Source organism: Coenobita brevimanus, chromosome 60 (assembly GCF_032717465.1).
Source record: "Coenobita brevimanus isolate Jiangsu-jjx chromosome 60, ASM3271746v2, whole genome shotgun sequence".
In the NCBI taxonomy this organism is placed as follows: domain Eukaryota; kingdom Metazoa; phylum Arthropoda; class Malacostraca; order Decapoda; family Coenobitidae; genus Coenobita; species Coenobita brevimanus.
In genome coordinates, this window is record NC_137013.1 from 27449789 (window position 1) to 27469451 (window position 19663).

The following is a 19663-nucleotide window of genomic DNA, read 5'->3' on the forward strand; positions in this document are numbered from 1 at the left end:
ATGATGGCGGTGGTGATGGTGATAGTGATGATTGAGATGGTGATAGTGATGACAGAGATGGTGATGGAGATGATGACGATGATGGCGGTAGTGATGGCAGAGGTGATGGTGATGATAAAGATGATGATGGCGGTGGCGGTGGTAATGGTGATGATGGCGGTGGTGATGATGATGATGATGGCGGTGGTGATGGTGATGGTGATGATAGAGATGATGATGGTGGCGATGGTGATGATAATGATGATGGCTGTGGTGATGGTGATGGTGATGATAATGATGATGGCGGTGGTGATGGTGATGATAGAGATGATGATGATGGCGGTGGTGATGGTGATGACAGAGATGATGATGATGGCGAGAATGATGGTGGTGGTGATGGCGGTGGTGATGGTGTGTAGTACCCTGAAGTGCTGTGCTGTGGGTGGGTGTCCTGGCATATCCTGGGGCCACTGGTTCTCCTCATTCAGGAACCGGGCGGCCAAGCAGTTCTGAGCGATCGACGGCTTCCCTTGTACTGGACCCATCTCGAATCCTGCAGCAGTTGTAGTAGTAGTAGAAGTAGTTGTAATAATAATAATAATAATAATAATAATAATGAAGTACACTGGTGAAATACCCAAGCAGCGTACCTTCCTTGTGCGAGACGGCCCCAGGAATGACAGGGAAGTAGCCTCGGTATTCGTGACTGCAGGACGGGTTGAACGACTTCTTGGAGATCGTCATTCGCTCCTCTAGTGGCAGGCTGGCAGGAGGAGAGACGTTAATGCACTCACACGTAGCTACACACACACACACACACACACACACAAATATAGTCCCCTTATTCAAGAAAGGAAATAGACAAAATCCTCTCAACTACCGACCAGTATCACTGACCAGTGTTGTAAGCAAGGTATTAGAAAAACTTATAAGAAACGCTTGGGTAAATCATCTAGAAGAACACAGTATGATAACAGAAAGACAGTTTGGTTTCAGAAAAGGAAAATCATGTGTTACTAATCTGTTAAGCTACTATGACAGAGTAACAAACACAATACAGGAAAGGGAAGGATGGGTGGACAGTATCTATTTAGATTTCAAGAAAGCTTTTGACACAGTACCACACCAAAGACTTTTATGGAAACTGTACCATCAAGGAGGAATTAGAGGCAAACTGTTTTGTTGGATGCAAGACTTTCTCATAAAAAGAGAAATGAGGACAGTACTAAGAGGAAACTACTCATCATGGAAAGAAGTGACTAGTGGAGTACCACAGGGTTCGGTGCTGGCACCAATCATGTTTCTAGTGTACATAAATGATAAAAACAGTAACACTGGAAATGAGAGCTATCTGAATATGTTTGCAGATGATGCAAAAATACGTAGGAGAATTACTAACGCACTCTTGTAAAGAGCTACAAGAAGAATTAAATAAACTTCATGAATGGAGTAGTACATGGCAAATGGAATTCAATGTGGACAAGTGTCATGTAATCAAGTTTGGTAAAAGTGGAAAAAGACCTGATTGGGATTATAAGTTAGGAAATAAAACCCTATACACATCAGAAAGAGAGAAAGACCTAGGTGTGATTATCAATAACAGACTATCTCCGGCTGACCACATCAGCGAGAAGGTACGGAACATGTATACACTGCTTGCAAATATGAGAATAGCATTCACATACATAAATGAAGACATGCTAAGAAGGATAATAACATCATTCATTAGACCAACCCTGGAATATGCATCAATAGTCTGGAGTCCTCATCTCAAAAAGCATATAGACAAGATTGAAAAAGTTCAAAGGGCCGCTACAAGATGGATACCAAGCTTAAGGGACCTAAGCTACGAAGAAAGACTAAATAAACTGAATCTACCAACACTACAGGAGAGAAGGAAAAGAGGTGACATGATAATGCTATATAAGTGCATATCAGGAAAGGAGAAAATAGACATAAATGATTACTTAACATATGGAGAAGCATCAGCAAGAGGACACTGCAAAAAACTGCATAAGAAGAGAGGTGATAAAGACGTAAGGAAATTCAGTTTCCCAAACAGAGCAATTGATCAGTGGAATGCACTACCGAATGAAATAGTGTGTGCCAAAACAATTCACAAATTTAAGGATATGTACGATAAATATGGTCTAAGACACGGGACAGTACGAGCTTGACTCATTCCTGTAAAGATACAATTAGGTAAGAACACACACACACACACACACACACACACACACACACACACACACACACACACACACACACACACACACACACGCGCGCGCGCGCGCGCGCGCGCGCGTAGCTACACAAATATACTGTCTACATACATAAACATAAGTACTGTACATGCATACGTACATAAACACACAAGCATACATAGATACACGTGCATGATATACATTACATACTCAAGTGTACACACAGTAAACATAGTAAGTAAGTAAGTATTTATTGACCACAATATCCAGTTATACATACAGGATTTCAAGCAACAAGAAACCTTAGCATGATAAACAGCACATCAGATATTAGCAAACAATTATGGTCCACAAAACAAGCGAAGTATTAAAGGGTTGATCAGTGCATCTATATAGCCTTAATGAAAGATGGAAATCATTACACTTCTGATTAGTAACTTAACTACAATTTGACCAATCACCTTTTTTACGGGAAAAAAAATCCCAATGATATGGTTAGAATAAGAGCATACAAAATGAATTAAATACACTTTAAATAACATAGGTTATGGTAAACATTATAGTACACACTAGCCAAAACAGGAAAGGACCTTATACACTATCTCCTTAACAGGAAACTGAGCATCGTCACCAATGATTTGACTCCAGGAAGTAAAGTTATATCTTGTACGTATGTGCTGAGACAGTGGACACACCTCCAGTAATGCAACTCTGTTTGCACAGCACCACATGGACAGAGCCGCTCTGCTACCGGGAGACGTCCCCGTCCACGCCGATTCCAACGGCCCGTCTCAATCGCCAGATTATGACTGATTACCCGCAGCCGACTAAATGCCACTTTGTGTACCTCACTAGTTTTACCACGACATTTATAGATCTCGTGAACTGTTAAGGTAGGGTTCAACACATTATAAATTAGCCTTCTAGAAGATGTAGAGTTAGAAATTGATTGCTTTAAAGATTCAGTGCTGACTTTAACACCGTCAACAGAATTATTAATTAAACTCTTAATATGTTTACTTGTTGGTGTGTTAACCGCCATGGTCAGCTTGACGGCGTGCACCCACGGGTCATCAGGCATACCGCGCCTCTTCCCCCACAGTCGCTGGAAAAGCTTCCTCTGCCTTGCTAGTACTAAAGATTTCAGTGGCGGGCACCCGAGTTCCACGTAACAAACGTCCGTGCACGCCGTCATACGAGCTCCCAGCAGCTGTTTAATACCCCAGTTATACAATTTTTCCATTGGCCTCAAGTTCCCATTGAACCAGGACTCACAGCCATATAGGATGGTTGACATTAAGGCTGCTTCAAACATTTTCTTTTTAACATAAAATGGTATGTCTATATTCTTTTCCAAAAATGACACAAATTTCAGAATGTGGCACATTTTTGCTTGTGCGTGGGCGGTAATGGCGGACGACAGGGTGCCGTCGCTTGTGAACAGGCTGCCCAGCCTGTCACACCACTGCACGACCATATCACCAACACAGAATGGCTCACGATCGCCCACTGACGCATGGATTGCAAAGAACTTGGTCTTGATATTATTCACAATCATGCCAATTATTTACACAGAACTGATTCAGAAATGTATGTTTATGTTCCATCCCGCGTCGCGTACATACATACTGTTCATGCATACATACATCACATGTACACACACACATGCTAGTGTGTATGTCTGCGTGTGTTGGCATCGATATGAATGCATTTACCGATATTTTCACCCTCGCTCTGTGTGTGTGTGTGTGTGTGTGTGTGTGTGTGTGTGTGTGTGTGTGTTTCGCCCTTAACTCCAAACGTGAATGACTCTGTACACACACAGCACAAGGAGTCCAACAACATGCACTTTGAATCTAAAACCAACCGTACATCCCAAGTATACGCGGAAAGTTGGTGTGGGGGATTATCTGAAATTACGAATGTGTAATTGTGGAGGCAAACACCGTAGAGTTTTATTGATTTAAACATGGGCCGGGGACGTCGTTTCTCTGTTCACTGTACTGTAACGTCAATAGTTCGGTCACTTTAACTTGACGGAGATCCTTTTGGTATTTTGAAGCTTCTTTGCCTCCGTTCAGCGGCAATGTTCTTAAGCCTTTATATTGCTGTTTTTTTGTGACTAACTCCATATTCTAACCTTCCTGCAGCTCAGCATTCACGATGGAAAGACGCCAGCTTCATGACCAGTTAGAGTGAACAGAACAGAGATTTTTTTAAGGCATACCTCTTGCTGTGAAGAGATTAGACACGCTTACCCATTAACTCCTCCAAACAAAAGGCATTTCTGAAGCTGAATTAAATCGTGTGAAGGCAGCCAGCACAAAGTAATGAAATAAGTCGTGGTAGTGAGAGGGTTGGTGGGTAGACAGAGGGATGGATGCTTACTGTGGACGGGGTGTTGACATGGTGGGGGAATGGGTGGCTGGATTGGAGTGGCTGGACTGAGTGGTTTGGTGGGACTCTATATATCTAACAAACAGACAGACAGACAGACAGACACACACACACACACACACACACACACACACACACACACACACACACACACACACACACACACACACATCAGTATAATCATGCCTTGCTAGAGTCAGACTCTGACGTATTTTTTCTACATCAGTCCTTTGTTAGATCCACTGCAGGATCGAAGAAACTCCACAGAGGGAGAATGATAATTAAAATTAACATATCCAGATGCCAACAAAGTACGAATGAGATGGGAAGTGTAGGAAAAGGGATGCATATAAGTCAGTGTTATAGTGTATGTGTGTGTGTGTGTGTGTGTGTGTGTGTGTGTGTGTGAGTCAGTCACTACATATCACTGGTATAACTGCCAGGATGCAAACACATGCAGGCATATGGCAGGCTATACTACCAGCTAGTACTCTATTTAACAGTTCTTCACGGTTGGTTCCGAACCCTAGACTTGGGGCACATGCATCGCGAGACGAGTACTTTACCCACTGAACCACCGCAAGTCCGAGAGACAGATTATTCATTGTTAGTTAAACATTTATAAACAGAAACAAACGGACAGCCACAGTAATGTTAGCCAAGTGTAAAAATCGTAAGCCATAACACCGTTTAATCGCCAGCTGAATAAACACCCCCCACACACGCACACACCTGCGTGATCACTTTGTAAGACTGTGCAAGAAAAATAAAACATCAGAAAAATATATGAAAGTAGCACTGTATTATAGACTGTCACATAATTATAAAAAGTAGATGCTGATGGTATATCCCTTTATATACTTGGTTATGTTTGTACCCTGTCAGTTCATGTAGTCTATAAAAGTACTGTAGCGGCAGTCACGCCTGACATGGGCGGACAGTTGCACTATGCAAGGTCTGACCGAGATTATGAGTTCTAAAGGGCAGTTGAATAACTATGGTACGACGTGATATTTGACAGTGGTTACAAGAGAGAGAGAGAGAGAGAGAGAATATACACAAGTACTGTGCATATTAAGATACGTTATGTCAGTTAGCCATAAATTCATGCATTATTAGTGTGTTCCACCAGATACATAACTGAATCACTCAATAACAGACGGCTTACCTAAAGAACCACCTAGTAAGCCTAAGGAGCTCAATCTCATCATAGCCGTCTACGCCGATCAGGTAGATGAATCCCACGGTGGTGAGAGCTTCCCGCAGCTGGCGCACCAGGGCGCCGCGGGTACTGCCCTGGGCCAGCCGTAGATCTATCACTGGCAGCTCACGTACACTTCCACTATCCTAATGTCACAGTAAATAAATGAAAAAATAGATGAATAAGTAAGTAAGTAAATCTTCATTATCACCATTATCATTACCACCATCGTCGTCGTCGTCAAGTGTAAATACATAAACAGTTACGCTAATACATCATCATCATCATCATCATCATCATCATCATTTTCTTTTGCCACCGTAGTATGGACTGAAGTATGATGCAGAAATCATGAATTGACTGTTATGGAAGAAATGGCCACGGAATACCCTCACAGAAACCCCGTGCGTGCCTTAGATGAGACTCTTTTAATGTTATACTCTTCCTGTTGCCAGACGATATTATTCAGTTTACAGGAGCCCCCCGAGAGTGTAGAGTTAATGAAAGTTGTATCTCTCTCTCCACACACACACACACACACACACACACACACACACACACTCGCTGGTGCGGTGGTACCAGCTTAGCATCTACTAAGACGGGGGTTCGCGCCTTGCTCGGGATGCGAAAAGGTTTCACCGACAAAGCGGGTGGTCACTGTCCTCCTTGAGCAAGAGGATGGGTGTGTGCGTGTGTGAAGGTCAAGGCTTTACCATTAGATCGGACTATATGAGCTCTCAGCTCTCTTCCGGGAGGGTAAAATGCCGATGATTACAAAACCATCACGTGATCCTGACCGACCCGGTGAATTACACACACACGAGGCTGATGCATGCCCAACGGTATAGGGCGAGTTGCCGACAGTGATACCATCATGCTTCGTAGGACTGAGAATAATAATAATAATAATTATAATAATCATAATAGGCTAACGGAACGCCGAGAACTCTGACCCCTATAGTAGCCGCAGCGAGAAATGAACGCTGTGGTGGGGCAGCCGGGATGACCGGGGATTCCCCCACTGTAGCCATATCCACATGTCACCGACCATCGGCCACCGCTGCAGCCCCGCTCCATGATCCTTACCCTGTGTCTCTGGCTTTCTCTTTCTCTCTCGGTTTCTATATAAACTGGTGTATTTCCGAAACTAATTATGAAATTATTATGACTTTTGTTCCACACCACCACTGAGGTAAAAATCAAGGAGAGTTTTCTGTATAAAGGTTTCCCCCCCCCTCCTAAGTGTGGCATATGAGCGGGGGAGTACGGCCTTGCCGATATCTCCGCCTGACCTATAATTATACACTCGCCAGAACTGACCTGCCCTCAGACAAGGGGGGGGAAACCTTTATACAGAAAACTCTCCTTGATTTTTACCTCAGTGGTGGTGTGGAACAAAAGTCATAATAATTTCATAATTAGTTTTGGAAATACACCAGTTTATATAGAAACCGAGAGAGAAAGAGAAAGCCAGAGACACAGGGTAAGGATCATGGAGCGGGGCTGCAGCGGTGGCCGATGGTCGGTGACATCCTACCTCTATGGTCGGTGACATGTGGATATGGCTACAGTGGGGGAATCCCAGGTCATCCCGGCTGCCCCACCACAGCGTTCATTTCTCGCTGCGGCTACTATAGCTGTAGACGTATAGTGTCACTTGGTGTGCCGCCGCCACGCCTTGCGCAAGGGTTTGCCGTACAACCTCCTGCGCAAGGGCTTGCCATACAACCTCCATGACAGGGTTCATTGTGGGCTGAAATAAGACTAACGATAAACCAGGTCGACCCCATATCACCTTGACCTTTGACTCCCTGACCTTGCTGACCTAAAGTTCATTGTGCCTTCATAGTTTATCACTGACAAGTTTGGTCGAAATCCATCGAGGGGTTCGGGAGATATCACACCCACAAGGATAAGCTAAGTTGAGTGACCCTAACCTTTGACCACTTGACCTAGCTGATTTAATCAGTTCATCATCTACTGATACAGTATCACTGACAAGAGTTTGGTGGAAATCCGTCGATGTGTTCAGGAGATATCGCGCTCAGAAACACGTTGCGGACCCAAGCAGGCACCAACGCACGCACGGCCGGGCAGACCAATCACTTAATTCCTCCTCCACCATAGGTGGGCAGAGGCATAATGATGAATGACAATAATAATCTTGCTGCCCCCACACATTTTGGTTATGTGGATAACTATTAAAAAATTATGCGCACCCGTGGTTAGGTCTTTTAAACTCAGCGGGATTAAAATCGTGTGGTGTTAAGTGGAATAGAAAACCTGAGTTTGTGCTGATGGTAAGGATGATGACCATTGTTCCGACCTTGAGGGAGATAACAAACAGAACAAACAACTAAAGGTGATAAGAGAGCCACCAAGCCCACGGAATTACGCTCTTCATGTATTACCTCCACAAAGGAGGATATGGTTTACCCCGTGTTTGTTTGCTTGTTTGTTTATTAACATGATTACTCAAAAAATTATGAACGGATTTTGATGAAATTTTGTAGAAGGGTGGGCCATGGTCCTAGGAAGAAATAATTAAATTTTGGGCCGGGTCCGGGTCCGAATCCTGGGTATCCCGCACAATATCTCCAGAAGTTCTCAGCGAATTTCAATAAAATTTTGTGGAAAGGTGGGCCATGGACCAAGAAAGAATTTATTAAATTTGGGGGCGGATCCGGATCCAAACCCGGATCCTTTTTAATGGCAGTGGCATTGGTGGAGGTATGCGCTCTCTGAATGCTGTCAAGTTTTGTATATTATGCCTTGAATAATATTTTACACATTGATTCATTTTTCACATTACGCCCTCGTTTATTTTCTGTATTATGCTTTCATGTATTACCTCCGTCGGCGAGTTAGAGGAGGTTATGTATTGGCATGTACCTGTCTGTTAGTGTACAATGTTCTAGTGAATGTGGTGAACAGATGGGCAGCAGATCAAGGAAGACTTGATTGTGACCGTAGACTCAGTTGCCTTTGTTCGTCTAGTTATATTTTGCGGAAGATCCGGATCAGGGTGTAGGAATAAGTCGTTAAGTTTTATCGGTGTTGGTTAAGGTATGTGCTCTCTCAGTGCTCTCTGGTTTTGTTTATGACGCTTTAATTAATTTCAAATGTTACACCTTCATTTGTTTAGCCCTTAATCTTTTGTTTGTGTTTTTTCATTTTTTTTTTTTTTTCTTTACGACAGACTATATTAGAAGAGAATACGACCGTACCACACGTTGAAGTAAACCAGTAATGAAGAGGTTATTTGAGAGAGAGAGAGAGAGAGAGAGAGAGAGAGAGAGAGAGAGAATACGGCCGTAACACGTAGCAGAAAGCACCACGTCTGGCAAAAATGGCATTAAAAATATTTCATCATAATACCACAAGTGAGAGAAACACTACATACTGATGCCATAGATTCTCTCTCTCTCTCTTACACACACACACACACACACACACACACACACACACACACACACACACACACACACACACACACACACACACACACACACATCATATTTATGGACCTTTGAGCTCACCTGTTTCCCCGACATGGTGACAGACGATAGCCGCCACGTCCTTCGCCCTCCGATGCTGAGACCACACTGACAGTATGTGGCATCTGGGGAGCAGGGAGGTTATTCTTGTCTCTTGGTGTGTGTGTGTGTGTGTGTGTGTGTGTGTTGAGAGGAACGCTTAAGTGCTAATAATTATGTGTGGGGAGAGAGATGCTTGGCTACAGAAAATTGTATATATTTCTGTCTAACGAGCTGAGGGAAATCATTACACACACACACGCAGCAGCACGAGGGGTTATGGTCTGGTCTGTCTGTCCATCTGTAAGGCTGTGAAAATAAACAGTGGATGAAACTGCACCAAATTTTGCCTAATGACAGAGGACCATCGGGGTAACAGATGATTAATTTTGGGAGGAAAGGTTTGTAAGTGAAGGGCAAGGTTAACTCAAAAGCTTATTATCCGATTTTAATCAAACTTGGTGGATGAGCTGAGGGACAGGAGAATGTGAGGTGAATCATTTCTGAGAGCAATCGGTCTTCGGTAGGGGTCACGGGACAGAGTCAAAGTGTCGGCCGTTTAATTCAAACAGGTTCGATTACATTTTAATCAGATTTGGTTGAATAGTTTAATGTTAGCCAAGGATGATATTATTCAATTTTAGAACAATAAGTCAGAGGTCAGGGTCACAAGATAAGGTTAACTTAAGCGATTTGAACCAAACTTCGTGGATAAGTTGAAGTGTATGTGTGTGTGTGTGTGTGTGTGTGTGGGAGGGGGGGGGATCAAGGTGGCTGATGATGTTCCAAGGATTGGCTTTGAGGCACACACAATCAATGGGCATCCATCGCGTGAGTTTTGAAGCATGGTGATGAATTACACCAGGGACAGTAGACTAGACGCCGCCGAGAGACTTCAGTTGATCTCGTCTGTATGATTATTTTCCAACATATTTTCGTAACCGTATACTAAAGCCACACATACCCACTGATCGTGTGGCCGGGCCCTTGAACCGACTATGTGACGCGGATGATGCACTCTCTATTTGCTTCTTGTTTTTCGTGCATCCAACTCGAGACACAGGGATAGGCTAAGAAGTCCGCTGTTGAGGTGCAGTAGTCCACTTACGGTACAACTGATCCCCAGCATCCCTCACATGTCACCTGTCGCCGCTATTGTGGTGCACTAGGCAGAACACACTACCATCTCATGTTAGGCTAGTAGTGGGGGTGGGGGATTTTTGTTCATGTCTGTCGGGCTCTGTGGAGGAGCAGCGAATGTGGCGAGCAACAGGTGGGATTGAACGAGCCACCACTTTACAATAATTTCTCGCTATTACATCTACAGTTGCTACTGCCACTGCCACCACCACCACCGCCACTACTACTATTACAGCTACTGCTACTGCTACTACTACTACTACTACTACTACTACTACTAGCATAATTTTAGTTACCAGAAGACTAAGAAGGGTTAGATTTATGCCTATTGACCGAACAAAAGGATAATACGGCAGACAGTCAAATTTTCCTTCGTCCCAATTTTGCTGTAAACAAGATCTGCAACAACTGAACAATTTCTTGACATCAACGACCACAAATGTACTGCCAGGTGAACACGAACAAAGGGGAAACACTCTCTGCGTGACATTTTGACTGGCAACTCCTTCCATCCATCCATCACTCTGTTTGGTTCCTATGACTAAGGTAAATAAAATCTTCTGGCGTTAGTTGAAATAGAATAGATGCTGGAGTTTTGGCAGAGTTAGTAGTGCCAGTTTTAATACTCATTCCCATATGTCTTTACTGAATAGACTATGAAATAAGAGAGAACACGTGAGCATGAGAAAGGTAACTATTGCTGCCTAAAATAAGTAAATAAATAAATAAAATCTTCGGAAACCTGCTATTTTTCAACATCTGATTTGGGTGTAATGGAGGAGTTTGGAAGAAATTTAAAAACTGTAAAAAGAAGTTTGGAGATGGTGAGTATGTATTAACCCAGGGGTTCCCCGCCTTTTTGTTCCTCTGTACCTCTTGGGCATCCTGACAGGCTCCCATGTACCCCTAAAAATTAAAGATAAAAAATTGATAAAATTCTCTTAATTTCATATTATTTTTGTAATGCTAGGTGTTTTAGGGTCGGCTTCCCCTCCCTCTAACGCCTAGTGTGTAGCTGGGTTCTCTTTCTAGACCGGAGCTTAGACAAATAGGAGAGAGGCAGGACACAAAAACTCAAGGCAACAACCTTACACATGTATTGCTAAATTCTACAAGTGGAACGGGTAGATGTCACAAGCGTAATTATTCTGAACAATTACAAACCTTAGGCCTAGATTGTGGGTATTAGTATCACGCAGGATACTATTTGAGACAAGATCAGGTAAAGTGAATAGCACTACGATCAGGAGTCCTAGGGCAGGGAAACCAATTGTCACTTGGGGGAAGTCTAGGTTTGATCTATCAGGTGGAGTTCTGTTCACTAGGGCCGTGCCACTGTTTTCACTGTTGGCAGTCTGACTCGTTTGCCCGTCGTGTTAATAATTATTGTTATTGCACTGGAGCCTCCGTATGATCTCAGCGTGAGGCTATATCACTAAGACGGTAGCGCGTTCACTCACACGGACAGTTATTTCTCTGCCCGGCCGTATTCACTGTCTCACAGTTACTTTATTCTACCTTTCCTTTACACTAACACTGACGCTTTTATTTCTGACTTCCCGTAGTCTGATAATTCACTGTTCTGTCCTTGCTTCACTATATCATTTTCACTGTGCTTTCACTGTCACTCACTCTCGGGACTGGGCGTAGTGGCGGTCAGGTACAACGGCGGCGGAAACAACTCAGCCTAACTACTGACGGGGCTTAGTTCCGCCGGGGGCCTCCATATTCATAGGCCACGGGATCACGCGTAGGGGCGTCCTCTCTCATCCGTGGCTGCTGGTGGCAAAGGGTCCCAAGCTCTCGGGGCTCGGGGCTGGAGTCTGGCCCACTGGGCTGAGGCCGAACAGCTGCCTGAATCTTTCACTCAGGCACCTGACTGAGGACGAGGGTCTCCGGCATCGGGGTGTAGGGATGTCCCACCCGGGGGTCCTGGTGGCGGTCTGGAGGTCCTGCGGGCTGCGGTCCCTGGTGGTTAGGGACGCCGTCAGGAGTGGGCTGCGGCATCGGCCTCCACCGGGGTCCGTCAGGCGAGGCCTCTCAGGGACCGGATGTAGTGAGAAGAGCCCGGTGGTGGTCATGGGGCCTCTCCAGTAGTCCTCCAGGCTGGGGCCTCCCTCTGGGTTGTAGTCTTGTGTAGGGGAGTGAGCACCTGACAGAGGAGCGGCTACTGACCGTTTCCTCTTGTAGGGCCCGGCTACTGGCCGTGGCCTTTAGGGGCGTGGATACCGACCGTCGCAAAGGCCCAGCTACTGGCCGTGGCCTGGGGAAGGGAGCGGCTACAGGCTGACTTGAGGGCACCTTCGGAGCAGTTACTGGCTGTCTCCTGATGAAGGCGGGAGCGGCTACCGGCTGTCTCCTGGTTACCTCCGGAGTGGCTACCGGCCATCTCCTGCAGGAGGGTCGAGCGGCTACAGGTCGTCTCTGTTAGGGCACCTTTGGAGCTGCTACCGGCCGTCTCCTGACGAAGGCGGGAGCAGCTACTGGCCGTCTCCTTATTACCTCCAGAGTGACTACCGGCCGTCTCCTGTAGGAGGGTTGAGCAGCTACAGGCCATCTCTGTTATGGCACCTTCGGAGCGGCTACCGGCCGTCTCCTTATTACCGCCAGAGCAGCTCCTTATTACCTCCAGAGCAGCTACCGGCCGTCTCCTGTAGGAGGGTCGAGCGGCTACAGGCCATCTCTTTAAGGGGACCTTCAGAGCGGCTTCTGGCCGTCTCCGGGGTGCTGACTGGAGCTAGAGTAATAGCTCCACCCCGATCTTGTCGGTGGTCGGCTAACCCAGAAGGTAGTCTCTTTTTCCTGCTGTGGTGGCGGTGGGCAGGTTCCAGGTCCTAGGGACGCGCGGCCCAGGTGGACTTATGTCCCTGTCGCCCGGAGTCAAGTCGCACTCTATTTACCCCTCCGTAGGCTCCTTCTGGGGGTGTTGGGCTCTCCTCCATAAGACTATACGGCATTTTTATTTTATTATGAAATCTGTTTGTCTAGAGTATATATATTTTTTCTCTGCAAATGATATTTTTTTTAGCATTAACCTACCGGTAACTAAAAAAACTAACCTAACCTATTAACCTATTTCTGAGGAGTAGACTGTAGCACCAGTCGAGCAGGGCAGTACTCCCAAGGTGGATGGAAAGCTGATGACAGGGAGAGCTGGAGCTCCCGTTTCATCAGCCCTCGGGACTAAGTCCCGACCATCCCCCTTTGCTAAACTTTTTCAGTGTCTCAGTAACACAGAGAATAGGTCAGCATGCTCTCCAATACAAGTTTCTCTAACTATCAACACCAAACTACATGCACAGTACACACTTCACTTCCTTTCCCAAAATTAAAAAATCATGGCAGCACTACACGTTGGCCTCGGAGTCCCCAGGGGGGGGGGACCATAAATGCCCCCACCTTCCGCCCCTCTCCCGGTGATGACTTGAGCTGCCTGGAACCACTGTCTGACTCTCTTCTTCTTCATTTCTGCAACATTCGCGGCCTTTCCTCTAACTTTCGCTCTGTTGAGCACCATATCTCCTTCTCTAAACCTCACCTTTTTCTAACTGAGACTCAGCTGTCTGAGGCAACTGACAGCAAACCCTTTTCTGTATCCTCCTACTTTCTCTATACTCATTTCAAAGCCAAAGATGGCTGTTGTGTATATATACGCAACAACCTATCTTGTTCTCGTGTTCCTGAACTCGATTCTTCTGAATTCTCTATACTCTGGCTTCGGCTTTCCTGTCATTCTCTGACTAAATATATCTGTGCTGTTTACTTATCTCCTAATTCTACTGACTATCAAAAATTCTTTGACTATCTTACTTCTATGATGGAACACATTCTATCCATTTCTCCTTTCTCTGAAATCTCCATTCTAGGAGATTTCAATGTTCACCACCACCTTTGGCTCTCCTCTCCTTTCTCTGATCCACCTGGTGAACTAGCCTACACCTTTTCTATCCTTAATGACCTAGAGCAGCTTGTAGAGCACCCTCCCCGTATCCTTGACCGCCTTGGAGAGAGCTCCAACATACTTGACCTCTTCCTTAGTAGAAATCCTTCTGCTTACACTGTTAATCTTTTCTCTCTGTTGGGCTCCTCCGATCACAACTTTATCACCTTAACCTGTCCTATTGCTCTGGTATGACCTGTGGACCCTCCCAAGAAACGTCATCTGTGGCACTTTGGAGCTGCAGATTGGGAGGCCCTCAGGCAGTACTTCTTTTATTTTCCCTGGGATGATTATTGCTTTCATGGCCGGGAGCCATCTGAGTGTGCCTTGTGCATTACAGAGGTTATTCTCTCAGGCATGGAAGCATACACTCCTTTCTTATATCCTCTGACTAATGCAAGAAAGCCTTGGTTTAATCACGCTTGTTCTGATGCTGTCAGCAACAAGGAGAGGGCCTATAAAAGGTACCAGAGCCAACCCACCCCTGAATCACATCTTTTTTATGTTTCTTCCCGGAATTGTGCGAAGTCTGTTCTTCGTTCTGCTAAATATAATTTCATCCTTACTAAATGGTCTCAACTCTCCAACTCGAATTCTTCCCGCTCCGTCTGGCACCTTGCCAAAAACCTTTCTAACAACTTAACCTCATCATCCTTCCCTCCTCTTTTCTACTCTGATGGCTCTGTAGCTATTTCTTCTACTGATAAAGCAGATCTTTTCGCTCAGACTTTCTCCTCCAATTCCGGTGCTGTTCCTCCATCCGTCAGGGACACTTCACAGGCGATCTTCTCACCTACCTTTCAGACTCCTGGTCATCCTCCTTTCGGGACTTTGGCGAAAGCTTTGCAATTGCATTTGACATCTCAAAGGCTTTTGATCGAGTCTGGCATAAATCTTTAATTTCCAAACTGCCCTCTTACGATTTCTATCCTTCTATCTGTGCCTTCGTCTCTAGCTTCCTTTCTGGTCGTTCTATAGCTGCTGTTGTAGACGGACAACGTTCTTTTCCTAGATCTATTAACAGTGGTGTTCCTCAGGACTCTGTCCTATCATCAACTCTCTTCCTTTTATTCATCAATGACCTTCTAAGCTGTACATCTAACCCTATCCACTCATACACTGATGACTCCACCCTTCACCTTTCCATTTGATTCCCGCAAAGTCCATCTCAGCAGTTACATCAACAAACAAGGGATGAGGCTATGGCACACCTAATGTCTGACTTGGCTCGTATATCTGACTGGGGTAAAAATAATCTGGTTGTTTTTAGTGCATCAAAGACTCAGTTTTTGCACCTATCAACCTGACAAAATCTTCCACAGGTATACCCACTAATGTTAATAATATTCAGCTTAATCCTGTATCATCCTTGAACATGCTTGGGGTTTCATTTACTTGGGACTTATCTTGAAAAGATCATATTACATCTCTTGTAAAATCTGCTTCCAAAAGATTAGGTGTGCTAAGCCGACTCCGTTCCTTCTTTACCCCTGCACAACTGTTGACTCTATACAGGGGTTTTATCCGCCCCTGTGTGGAGTACAGCTCTCATGTATGGGGAGGCTCCACACATACAGCTCTTCTCAATAGGGTGGAGTCAAAGGCTTTTCGTCTCATTAACTCTCCTCTTCTTACTGACTCCCTTCAACCTCTGTCTCTTCGTCGCACTGTTGCATCTTTATCTCTTTTCTATTGCTACTTCAATGGTCACTGCTCCTCTGAACTGTCTGCATGCATTCCTCCACCTCTGTGACAGGCGCGTAGCACCTGTCTAGCAGCAAACTCTCATCCCTTTTCTGTCCAACTCTCTAATGCAAGAGTTAACCGTTACTCCCAGTCCTTCATTTATGCAACAGGTCAACTCTGGAACTGTCTCCCTCTGTCTGTATTTCCTGCTTCCTATGATCTCCAGTCTTTCAAACGTAGTGTGTCCAGGCATCTCGAAATGATTGGATGTTGAATTTGGCTCTCTCTTGTATTTTGTTTTTATCTTGGAAGGAACAGTTTTGCAGGCTTGTGGCCTTTGGTTCCTTCTTCCTCACATAAAAAAAAAAACTTCCCCCCTCTGACTTCCTCATGGCTGACATTAAAATTTCTTCAGCTGGTGTCTTTTCTGCCATTGCTGGCCTCACTACTATTAAGGCATATGGGCCTGATGGAGTCCTTCCTGTTGTTCTCAAGAACTGTGCTTCTGTGCTTACACCCTGCCTAGGCAAGCTCTTTCGCCTTTGTTTATCAACTTGTACCTTTCCTTCTTGCTGGAAGTTTCCTCTCATTCAGCCAGTCCCGAAGAAAGGTAATCATTTCCAACCCTCTAACTATCGTCCAATTGCTGTAACATCCTGTATCTCAAAAGTTTTCGAGTCAATTCTTAATAGAATAATTTTAAAGCATCTTTCCTGTCACAACCTTCTTTCTGATCGTCAGTATGGGTTCCTTCAGGGACGCTCCGCTGGCGATCTTCACACCTACCTTTCAGACTCCTGGTCATCCTCCTTTCGTGACTTTGGCGAAAGCTTTGCTATTGCGCTTGACATCTCTAAGTCTCTTGATGGAGTCTGGTATAAATCTTTAATTTCCAAACTGCCCTCTTACGGATTCTATCCTTCTGTCTGTGCCTTCATCTTTAGCTTCCTTTCTGGTCGTTCTATAGCCACTGTTCTAGACGGCCATTGTTCTTCTCCTAGATCTATCAACAGTGGTGTTCCTAATGGCTCTGTCCTATCACCAGCTCTCTTCCTTTTATTCATCAATGACCTAAGCTGTACATCTAACCCTGTCCACTCTTATGCTGATGACTCCATGCTTCACTTCTCCATTCGGTTCCCGCAACGTCCATCTCAGCAGTTACTTCAACAAACAAGGGATGAGGCTATGGCAAACATAACGTCTGACTTGGCTCGTATCTCTGACTGTGGTAAAAATAATCTGGTTGTTTTTAATGCATCAAAGACTCAGTTTTTACACCTATCATTCCGACAAAGTCTTCCACAGGTATACCCATTAATGTTTAATAATATTCAGCTTAATCCTGCATCATCCTTGAACATGCTTGGGGTTTCATTTACTCGGGACTTATCTTGGAAAGATCATATTACATCTCTTGTAAAATCTGCTTTCAAAAGATTAGGTGTGCTAAGTTGACTCCGTTCCTTCTTTACCCCTGCACAACTGTTGACTCTATACAGGGGTTTTATCCGCCCCTGTGTGGAGTACAACTCTCATGTGTGGGGAGGCTCCCCACATAAAGCTCTTACTCAATAGGGTGGAGTTGAAGGCTTTTTGTCTCATTGACTATCCTCCTCTTCCTGACTTCCTTCAACCTCTGTCTCTTCGTCGCACTGTTGCATCTTTATCTCTTTTCCATCGCTACTTCAATGGTCACTGCTCCTCTGAACTGTCTGCATGCATTGCTCCACCTCTACAACGGGTGCATAGCACCCGTCTAGCAGCAAACTCTCATCCTTTTTCTGTCCAACTCTCTAATGCAAGAGTTAACTACTCCCAGTCCTTTATTTATGCAACAGGTCAACTCTGGAGCTGTCTCCTTTTGTCTGTATTTCCTGCTTCCTATGATTTCCAGTCTTTCAAACGCAGTGTGTCCAGGCATCTCCAAATGATTGGATGTTGAATTTGGCTCTCTCTTGTATTTTGTTTTTCTCTTGGAAGGAACAACAATGTGGGCTCGCGGCCTTTGGTTCTTTCTTCCTCGCATTAAAAAAAGTCACATCCCAGCAGATTTTTCACCAATGACCCCCCCCCCCAATCCCAACAGATATTAGAAAAGTTTTTTTTTTTTTTTGGCTAAACCTCTGCTTTTTATGAGAAACATCGAAAATTCAGGGAGAAAGTGCTCAGTTGAGTTTAGAAATACGGTAGAAGTAAGAGAACCTTTACACTGTCACCGTGTTCTCTCCGGCCAGGCTCGAGAGTAAACATTTTCTATGGGAGGGGTAGCTATTTCAATCCATTTATAACTGGTTAGATATTTATTTATTTGGTACGAATTTATATGTAGTACAAGAGTATGTTGGTTTTCAGACAATAATGTAGGCAATATAAGCGTTGTTCACTCACCAAAAACATCAACATATGGCACCTTCTTTTACGATGTTACCGCCTCATCACTTCTGCTTGCTTCTTCCTCTGGCTTATTTCTTCCTTTGTCCTCCACCTCAGGAATCACTTTCACCTTGAATTTCGTTATTGGAGAGACCGTGGTGTGACATGTCTTTACTGGCCAGGTCACTGCTAACAGGTGAGTTGCTGAGAAAATGGCATGCGGGGTAGAGGGGGGTCAGGTGGAGCAGGGCATTATCCCCGCCTGTTGTTGGGTAGAGGAAGGTCTCCCACATATGCCTACCAAAAATCACCCATGAAACTTGAAAAATGTGCAAATGACGGACCTCGCAATTGCATAACGTATGGATACGTCGTCGGGTGTCGCCGTGACAAAACGTGATGACGTATCCATACGTCGTCGGGACACCTCGGGTTAATAGACCCCAACACTTATAAGTTAGGTTACATTAGGTTAGGTTTTTGGTCAGGTTAATGCTAAAGAAAATCCATTTGCGACAGAAAAAAAAAAATGAAGTGTACGATGATAGGAACCCCAAACTACCATTAGAACTGAGGTTCCAGCTGTGGTGCGAGTCCTTAATATTGACCAGAGTTAACTATACATAAAAACAATAAATGAAAAGACAAGAATTTCCAAAATTAATTTTAGAATATGTATTTTTTAAAGGTAATGTCGATACATTTAAAAAATACACTTTTTATTAATTTTGGATATTCTTTTTTTCATTTATTCTTGTTATGTATAATAAACTTTATGCAACACTTGCAACGAAGCTGCAGCAACAGTGCTGGTGACGAGTAATGTTAACACACCTTCACTAGCTGTGAGCTTCAGTACGACTGAGTGACAGACATTACCGTGCGGTACCATCACTGCCTCGAGTTGCTGTATACATACCTAATCTTTTCACGTCCAATACAGATTGTGGGCCGTGGGAAGTCACATAATAGTGAGAAAAAAAAAAAAAAAATGGTGTAGTCACCTCACTGATATAATTTTGATAAAAGTTTTGCTTACTGAAATGCGGATTCTGATAAAAACACGATTTTGTGCAATCTGACTGTAGATTAGAACACAATGTACTGTACACCATGGTTATTCTCTCGGACCCCTATGTACCCCTGGAGAAGTACAAATGTACCCCTGGGGGTACACGTACCCGAGGTTGGGAACCCTTGTGTT

The 19663-nt window shown here is 44.5% G+C and overlaps 2 protein-coding genes across 2 annotated transcripts in view; both read right to left on the minus strand.

The window, feature by feature from the left end:
* The window catches only part of LOC145403015 (uncharacterized), a 28842-nt gene extending 19482 nt beyond the window's left edge, over nucleotides 1-9360 (minus strand). The window contains exons 1-4 of the mRNA XM_080274844.1: nucleotides 9321-9360; nucleotides 5749-5927; nucleotides 630-742; nucleotides 402-532 (exon numbers count right to left, since the gene is read on the minus strand). Of these exons, the coding sequence (XP_080130970.1) occupies nucleotides 402-532; nucleotides 630-742; nucleotides 5749-5927; nucleotides 9321-9335 (438 nt within the window). The 5' untranslated portion in view covers nucleotides 9336-9360. The remainder of the gene's footprint in view (nucleotides 1-401; nucleotides 533-629; nucleotides 743-5748; nucleotides 5928-9320) is intronic.
* LOC145403335 (beta-galactosidase-like) overlaps nucleotides 1-19663 on the minus strand; it is a 415229-nt gene that overhangs the window by 276336 nt on the left and 119230 nt on the right. The gene's annotated exons all lie outside the window — the stretch shown is intronic.